The following is a 9,866-nucleotide window of genomic DNA, read 5'->3' on the forward strand; positions in this document are numbered from 1 at the left end:
ATTTATAATTTGCCTAATTGCGTGGAGAGTTGAAAATTAATAATCAGTCGTTAATGGCTTGACGTGTATAATTTTGCCCTTTCGAGGGTCGATCGGGGTCCGGCGCTGGCGTGTCTCCGATCGCGCGGATTTCTTCGTCGCTGTTCGAACGAGTGGAAATTAGAATTGGAACTCGGCGGATATCATTTGATGAGAAAGTAAAATTTCAGTGACGCGCCGGCCGGACGTACTCTGTGAGCTTTTGAGCCCTTAAGATCTCTAAGCCTTTAAATCTTTGAGCTTTTAAACCCCTAAACCATCGCACCTTGAACCCAGTTTACCTTATAGAATCTATTCCATATAAACCTCATATAATACGTACACTCGTACGTCGACTCGGGGTCGCGCGAAAACGAATAATAATTGTTCGTATCTTACCTGTCGTAAATCTTTACTGAGGATTAGGGAAAAAGATATTCCGTATGCGACGTAAAATAGACAGGTAGTTTCAGATGACACGTGTAATGAGGAGAAGGTATATAATAACGCTACGGAATATTTGTTGCTCGAGCGACGTTGTTGTAATTAAATTGAGCCCGTCGACGACTAAGGCGTTGTCTCCGATGTCGGCATAGTTTGCGCCGTTCAACTTTGGTTCAAACGTCAAAGTTTGACGTTGAACAGAAGCGAGTTGGGCCGGTTTTCGGTCCATCTCGTAGCAAACCCCGGTTTTGCCCTCTTTGAACTTTGGAGTTGCGTACGAGCCGTTAACTCCGCCGCAAGCAAGCTAACTCCCGACTTTGGAGAACGCACCTTTGTCGCCGCGGTACAACTTCCCAGTTATCGTCAATTTACTCTGGCGAGTCGCGCGGTGTTCGAGTATTATGATATTCAGTTTTTTCCATTCTCGTAACATCGAAGCTCCGTAATGCGATGGAAAAATATGAGCGGATCGAAGGACTTTAAAATCGTCTCGAGAGCTTTCGCCGATTCAATAAAATATTCTATGCTGAAAGCTGAAAAGGCACTCCTTCGAAAAGAATCTGATACAATAAAACAAAATGGCACGGAGTCGCTCCGTCGAGCTACCAGGAAATTCTCGTAATTGAAATCTCGACTGCGATAGAATTTCGAGTTTATCAAGCACCGTTGTTTGAAATCGCGTTGAAATCAATGAATTGAACCTCGATTCATCGTAGGATTTGTAAAAGTTTCATGTCGCGCAGAGACGTATCGAAGTGATTAAATGTACGGTAGATAGACGTACGTACGTACGTACCTACGTACGTGCATGCGCGTCGTTTTCATATTTATATTTTCCGATGCGAAATCGCGATTCAATTGCGCGGAAAAAGTGAACGAGAGCTGCTAGATGGTGTACATCAAACGATGAGCGAGGCGAGGCGAGGCGCGTGGAATCGGGTGGAAAATAACAATCCAGCCCCTCGGGGTCCGGAAGACCGACCGGAAGAGAGAGCAGCGATATTTACATCGAGCAATCGAACCCTTGGCCCGCCTACTTTGATCACGAGGGGCGAAAACGTTCGAGCACCTTTTTTTTCACACACCGGGTGTCATGTCGTCGCGTTACGCGTGTAGGTAACGGGTGTTGAACACGTGCAGAAAGCTAAAGTGGATTACACGCGGGGTGTCACCTGCGTCAAACTACCGGGCGCGATCCACCCCCTGCGTCTAAAAAATGACGAAGATTATCACGTTTCGCGTATAAGGAGGGTGTCGGAAAATCATAAACGGGATCTATCGACGATCAAGATTCATTCATTCTTTTTTTTCAATAGATCACGATATGAAAGACCTAAAAAGCGAGATTGGGATTTACCAAAACTGAATTTTTGTCGATTAACGCGCCCTTTCGGTTTTCGAGCCCTTAATTGATTTATTTCGTTATCGGTATATCGGAGCGAGTTCAATCTCCGATAAAAAAAAAAAAAAAACAAAACAAAAAAAAAAAAGGTCAGGTAGCGATACCGACGCACGTATCGCCGTGATTAATTTTTGTCAGAGATAAAGTTAAAATGTGTGGAGGTTTCGTATCCCGTTAGAATTCTTATATTTTTTCCAATTTTTATTCAGCATGCAAATGATCCCCGAGGCGTGGATAAGCCTGGGAAATTGTCTCGTCTCGGCGGGTAGACGCTAAACAAAATGAAGCTCGGGATTCGATTTCCTGCGATTGTTTATTATACATCCGAGATAAACTTCTGAGCGATGAAAATCGAAACTTAACATCCCCCTTCCTTTCTCTCTCCATCCCGCAGGAACAGCAACGTCTCCATATCCGGGGAGAGATCGCCCTTCGACGGCTCGTGTTGCAGCGCTCAGGGTGGAGCCGCCGAGAGCTCGGATAGCGAAGTTGAAGAAGTGCCGAAATACCGGGTCGTACTACTCGGCGATTCTGGGGTCGGAAAAACCGCACTCGTATCGCAATTCATGACCAGCGAGTACATGAACACTTACGACGCCAGTTTGGGTAAGTATGACAGCATGCAATATTCACAATTCACGATAGCTGATATCGAATAATCGCGATAACGACGACGATGACGGTGATAAAAAGTTAATTGAAAAATCTCCGAACGGTGTAGGCACGATGTGATTTTCGACGGAGGTCGGATGATCAAAGCACCGCACGTATAACGCGCATAGGTGCTCGAACACATTAGCGAACGAGCTGCGGTGATAAATTGCGTTATCGCGTTACGTGAATCAGGCTCGTTACCTGCGTATCCACATACTCGTTATACATGCACGGTGTGCGCACCTATCGAATGCATGCTATATACCTGTACATACGATATTCTAATATTCATGGACGTGAAGCCAAAATTTGCGCCTGCGTGCCGCTTCATGTATGTATACATACAGATACACGCTAGCTGTACATAATATGCTTACGATGCTTGTACATAAATGTATAGCCCTATAGGTATAATTATTTGTATATATGTATATAGATACCCGTGTATGTAAAGTTTATGTATTATACTGTGTACAGGTTTACTTACGGGTATAATATACGCAGGTACGACTTTAGCCTGACGTATCTAATTGCTTCAATTTCTCTAATTGCTCTATTAATTTAACAGTTTCAACCCTGCGCGGAGCGAACGACGTGCCATCCTAGTATTCTCGACTTATTGTTACACTATACACAAACTGTATTCTCTGTTCTACTCCTTTATCGTATCGACACAAACACAATCGTTATACAATACCAAACAGAATAATTTCCTTGTAATTTGAACCTCGCAATGATCGAATCGTATAGGTGGTAATTTTTACAATTCCGCTTCTTTTGTAACGTGCATTTTTATAAACTTCAAAATTCATGTTCGACAAAGAAAAAAATGGAGAGTAAACATTCGAGGTCACTCCTTACAGCCCAGCTAAAACATGAACCAAAATAGAAGTGACAAAAAAACAAAAACAGAATGGATGCCTTAAAAGGGGTGAAAAAAATATTATATCGCACTATTTACGACCGTTAACATTTGCCATATACTCAAACGAACGACGGCGTAGAGTAGGTACTGCGTACCAACCCCCGCTGACCTTTACAAAGGTTAACACGGAATCCCCATTACCGCGCGCTGTGGATTACCCGCACTGACACTGCACAGGCGAATTATTTTCCGATCGGGACTCACCCCTCGGGTTCGACTCTGGATATTATACTCATTTTCATTTCATTTTATTTCACGGATCGCGTAGCAAAGAGTAATAACTGAAGTAGAAAATTAAAAAATCAGCGAACATCGTGTATGGAAATAAATCGGATGAAACGTCACCGGAATGTTATTCGAACGTTGGAAATGAAAAATAGTTTAACGGAAGATTATTCTCGCATAGAAAAAAAAAAAAAGGGTGCGATAACTAGATGGAAAGAGAAATAGCGAGTTTTTTTTTTTTAGATCACCCGACAATTCACCCGTTTCGTAAATCTTATTGATGGACTTAAATTGCTCATTATACCCATGCACTTTGAGAAAATTTATGAAAGCTCCGATGCAGCTGCCACGACGACTGAGAATTTGGCTAAAAATCAGCAAACTTACTATAATTATCGCAGGTACGACTGGCTGCGAATTACTTTATCCGATCCGGTATAATTATACCATTATATACGGTAAGTACGGTTGCGTGTTCTCTCGGGGTTTGAGGTCGTCGCTTTACACATTTGACACTTGTTGCACGTTGTTTCTAAAAGGTGACACTCCTATAAATCGTTCGTTATACGCGCAGAGCTAACGATGTAGCGAGGCTCGCAATTTTTCGTATCGAACTGACAATGAGTTTGAATAAAAACCAGCGGTCGCCTGGTTGAATTTTTATTTATTTTCAGCTCTGGAAAATTGTCACGTACGGCGGCACGTCCGCACCCTTTTCCGACGACAGATAACTATGAAACTCTTGAATTCCTTCCAGATGACGAATTCGGTGAAAAGACGGTATCCATTTTACTGGACGGAGAGGAATCTGAAATGATATTCATCGATCATCCGAACGTGGAGATGAGCGTGAGTTATCGATATACTTACACACCTCATAATATTATGTACTGTACAGGGCGTGAATTATAGAGACACGGATCTCGTACCGTATATCCATACAGCTTGTATTCGTGTAACTCGATATTGCGTTATAGGTATGTACCCACGCACATCACGTTTCTAGTACCTACCAATAATACGTACGTAATGTGGGGGAATATCGTTGACCCTTCAATTTATCGATGCCACTTTACGGTTTCACGATCGAGAAATTTAAGCACCTTCGTAATTTCGAAACTATAACTGACCGCGATAGAAACAGTGTTTCGACGAATCGACGACTCGAGCGGTCGTTCGGTAATTCGAATCCATTGGTTTCTACGATCGGCGATACATCGCCGGTTTCTTCGTGCGGAATTAACTGCGCTCCCCTATTATAAATTATAACGATGATAATAAATGTACAGAACGCAGGTTTATCCGAAAGTGCTCGGAGGGCGGAGTCGCAGGAGCAGGTCCCCCCTTCGAACATCCGACGGCACTAGATTTTTCATTCCCGAAGTAAGGAGCGTTACGAAGCATCGAAAATTCATAAGGTAGCTTTCAGCTAGGCGTTCGAAGAGCTTCCGTACGCCGTAACCCCGCATCGTTTGATACGCCCGCATCGAACGGAGAACCGAAAGTGTCAACTCATCGTCGGTGGAACGTCTGATTGGATATTCGCAACTTCGCCACTCGCCGTATTGCGGTTTTTATCGAACACCGATTTTTTTCTTCGTCTTCGAAACGTACGGATATCGCATGAATTTCTCAAGATCGCGAGATATCAGAGCTGAGCGCGAGCTTCGTTACAGCGAGAAAGGGAATAATCGGTATCGTACCGTCCCAATGTAGGTGAAGTTGAGGGGTCGCGGTCGGGTTACACTTCGTCTCGGTAATACGATCAAAGCATCGCGAAATGAACGATAGCAAGAATAGGTATACGTCTAGTCTGCAAGTCGGAGATAGCTTTGAAACTTTCGAGACGTGCGAAAACTGCGATTATAGTCCATAATCTTCAATTTTACGGTGTTTCTACGTTTACGCTGCAGGACTTCGACCTTCGAAATAACATTCACGCGCAGCAGGGGGGCTAGGTGATTCCTCTTTCTTTTCAGAAGCTATTGTTAACGTATACCTATGTATGTTACATGTGTATCTGAGCCGGAATTATTTGGGTTGCGGCGCGTTAGCGAGGCGCGTTGTCCTAGAATTTGTTTAGCCGAAGGCACAAGCTGCTACGCATATTCCCGCCCACGCTTTTGGATGCAAATAGAGTTTTCGGGTTGAAAGTATGTCTTGTTAAATTGGGCTGCCAGTATCCCAGATAAATGTATACTAGCGGAACGCATGCGGAAACCTCGATACTAACATCCGATAAGACAGAATTTAAAACAGGATGAGATTCTAAAAATGAGTCATTCGCATCTGCGGTACGCATGATACGGATATAGGTATAGATTGAGCCGTTTTTTCGCTTATCAAAAGTTTTTTCAAAACCTCTGGAGCGAAGCAATCTTTCGTACAACACCTGTTAAAGATTTTTTGATCTAAAAAATCGACAATTCATGCCATCGTCAGTTTGAACCGGTCTGAATTTATCTACATAGAAACGTGTTAAAGTCTCTGACTTCGTGGCGCGAATGTCCGCCAGGGAGTCACACGGAGAGAGGGAAAAACTTTATTAAATTTCGGTCGAACTGTCTGCGAATAGTTGAATATCTGCAATCAGTGATACAAATTCACAAAAACTGAACGCGCGCGAGGAACGTCGGATCTCAACTACGTGCGAGCTCAAAATTGTGTTAACGGTAAAAAAGTATATTGCAACTCGGTAAGGCGTTCGTCTCACCTTGACGCGTACTCGCAAGCGTGCAAGACTTCCGATCAATTAGATCCTCGCCTGCAGAGATCGGTAGACTAGGAGGACAGTCAGAACATGGAGAAATTGAAATTATACCGACTCCGATCGGCGGTAGAGTGATCGCGAAATTCGCGCTAACGAAAGTGACGATCGAGAGAGACTCGATATCTTTTGGAACGGTGGTGAGCTCCAGACTCGTTGCACTCGAATAAAACTCAGTGCCGCGTGGCGGGAAAAGCGACGTTGTGGAACATCGAGAGCGAACTCGTTCCTTTGTTCCTCGATTCGTCACGTAGAATTAATCGATCACACGCTGAGAGAAGCGGCTTGTCTGGTACTCGCGGGAATTTCATCGAACTCGTCGAAGTTTCGCGCACAACGACTCAGCAGGCTCCTCAGCTTCTCGAGCTCTTCCTGCTGCTGCTTCACGGAATCAATATCGGTTTCTCGTGCAGTCGACGGGGGACTCAAGTTCCCCGAAATATCCTTCGTTTAAAAATTCTTCCGAAAACGACACTCGTTATAGTCACCTGCGGACGATCGATCGTCCGATCGCAGTTTTGTCAGGAGCGTTTTTGTTAAAACTGGACAAAACGATCGTTCGTGGAGTTGGAACGAATGAAAAGCGATTCAGAACCGGCAGCGAGAAAGGGTGATGACGATTCACGAGAAAATCCTACTCTATAACCAACACTGAAAAAACGTTATCCGCTCAAAACTCGCATTCACGCTTGTGCACTCATCCAAATATCTCAATTTCGTCGCTCTCCAGAGCGAAAGTTTGAACGATTTTCAGTCTCAATGTACCCATAGCTGTGTATACAAACAGGTGACATTACAGAGAGAAATAATAAACGATCGATTAAGGATTGGCTTGTCATCCGCAGGAAAAGGTTTTTCCAATTCAAAGTCGTTTCAATTTTGCAATTATTTTGCAAACAATTCATTCCATAAAGCGCGCTGAAAAACCGCGTTCTGAGCTAGTCACGGGTATAACAACTATACGACCCGCTCTGTTATTCGGATGGATTTGCTTTTGTTTTTTTTGTTTTTTTGAATCCGATATCACAAAGAGTCCGATGACCGCGCAGTAAAATCAGGGGGTATTTTATGGCTCGAATAACGTCAAGCGTAAAATTTGTGAAGGGTCGATGATTTCGTATAAAACCGATTTTCCCCTTTGCGACGGGTATAGTGGGAAAGCTTTACATAAATTGTCATGCATTCTACAGACCGAATAAAACATACACGTGGTTCGAAATTAATTGTAATTGCTCCAATTGTGGCGCGAGCACATTCTCCGTAACTCGTGCGTGACACAAAATATACACACCGTGTATATGCCGTGCAACGTGTACATAAATGAATAAATGGATAAACGAACGAATAATCGTGGAATCGCCGTTCTACCCTGGATAAATTATTTTCCGTTTATGCATTGAAAGATATACATATACTATACAGGTGGAGAACTCCCTTTCGACGTACGAGCCCCATGCCTGCGTGGTGATATACTCGATCGTCTCCCGCGCCAGCTTTCAGGTGGCCGAAGAAATCCTGAATTATCTCTGGCGTGAACACTTCACTCAGGAACACTCGGTAATAGTCGTTGGAAACAAGGCTGACCTCGCCAGAAGTCGCACAATCACAGCTAACGGTGAGCCTCGTATTTCTTTCGCCCCATTCTAACAGCTTCCGAACAATGCCGCCACAAAGGACGCGAAGACTGCTTGAAAAATAATGGCGAGCTCATTCCTATTTTTATGTCATTTTTTTTGTTATTACTTTCTCTTTAGTTTTAATTACTTGGACGTTGTTTTTTCTCTTTTTTTTTTCTTTTTTTGCTAGACCCGCTTGCATTGGGGTTCTGAAATTCTTTTCGTTATTACAACGTTAACAGCATTCTGGCAAGTGCTATGTCTACGAATGCAGGCATGTATTCTTTCGATTCGCAGAGGGTAAACAGCTGGCGACGTCGAGGGAGTGTAAATTCATAGAAACGTCGAGCGGTATTCAGCACAACGTCGACGAACTCCTCGTGGGAGTCCTCAAGCAAATTCGACTCCGCGAATCACGTGACAAGAAGCTTCGCCGTCAGGGTAGCAAAGGAAAAATGCTCGCCAAATTACACGCGAGTAAAACGGCCCTTAGTCTAAACCTAGCCCGCGAAATTCTGAGCAAAATGTGTATAAACGACACAAAAAGCAAAAGCTGCGAAAATCTACACGTCTTATGAACAGACATATATTATATAATTCGAACCGTGAAGCAGAAATTAATTATTTTTTTTTCCTATCAATTATAATTCCTCAAAGTTGTGATCCCCGAACGTTAACTTAAACGTTGTAATTACACGGGATGCTTTCGGGAAACGCGCCCCGAGTCCTACGGCTCTGTATCCTCGGTATCTATCATCCCGTCGTCTAATAGGATTAAATCTCTCGGAGGATCACGCGAAGAATTGCGGCCATCTTTGCTCCTCGAGTTTCTTCTTTTCTTTATTTAATGCACATGTATATGTCTTCTCTTTCACCTGATGGTATATTTTTCTTTTTTATTTTCCCTCTGCATCGAATTACGCCGGTGGGCGCACGTATTTCGTTTCCCCGAGAGTTTCTACCCCTGCTTTTGTATTCAAACTTTTGCCTCGGGCTAAACCTGCAGAAAGCCTTAAAAAAATCTTGCACAAGATACGCCTGTTTAGAAGGTACAGTTGTAGCTCCAGTAAACATTCGCCGTTCGACCTTTGCTTTCGGTCGCCGATATCTTAAGATGGGCTGGAAGTTTCCCTGGTAATGTACTTAACTTTGGCAATAACTAAAATAAAGTAAACTCCGATAAGTATCGGCTGCAGTGAAGTAAGCTGCAACCTCAGACACCATGTTTCTTTATTCGCGATCTCTGAGGGTATTTTTTGGATCAAAGATTTTTAATGAAACCTTCTTTCAGTTGCCTTTTATATGAATATCTATAATTATTCGAATACACGAATTGTGTAAATGGTGTTGTAAAAATTGTCGTCGATTTAAAGATCACAATACTGCCTTCCCTCGAAACGTATCATTATATTGATGTACAGGACTCGTGACTCAAGAATCTCATAGTTCTTAAAATATTTATTCGCAAAATTAAGCTATGGAAATCTAGCCACTGATATTCATCGTAACAAATACGAATAGATATCTAAATATGCACAGAGTGGATGGCTCGCCTAAACAAACACAAATCTTCGAGATAAATTATTATATTCTATAGGTGGGCATGAATGTTTAATCATACAATGATCGCCTTTCTTCGTCCGCTGAGTCTTCGATTCGTACGTCGTATTCTAGCTTCGATGTTAAAAGTTGTAAAAAAAAGTGGACGTAGTTGAGAAAAACTCGAGAAAATAAGATGAAATGCTGAGCCAAAAACCATCAAAAGATCAGATGAGAGGAAGACCAGCAGCAATTAATTGAACCAACGGGTCCTCC

The 9,866-nt window shown here is 43.0% G+C and overlaps 1 protein-coding gene across 1 annotated transcript in view; it reads left to right on the forward strand.

Moving 5' to 3' along the window:
• Positions 1–9,269, forward strand: part of LOC105691421 — a 31,631-nt gene extending 22,362 nt beyond the window's left edge. The window contains exons 4-7 of the mRNA XM_012409883.3: positions 2,259–2,470; positions 4,426–4,517; positions 7,858–8,050; positions 8,349–9,269. Of these exons, the coding sequence (XP_012265306.2) occupies positions 2,259–2,470; positions 4,426–4,517; positions 7,858–8,050; positions 8,349–8,629 (778 nt within the window). The 3' untranslated portion in view covers positions 8,630–9,269. The remainder of the gene's footprint in view (positions 1–2,258; positions 2,471–4,425; positions 4,518–7,857; positions 8,051–8,348) is intronic.
• Positions 9,270–9,866: the final 597 nt, after the last annotated feature.

Source organism: Athalia rosae, chromosome 2, assembly GCF_917208135.1.
Source record: "Athalia rosae chromosome 2, iyAthRosa1.1, whole genome shotgun sequence".
Taxonomy (NCBI): domain Eukaryota; kingdom Metazoa; phylum Arthropoda; class Insecta; order Hymenoptera; family Athaliidae; genus Athalia; species Athalia rosae.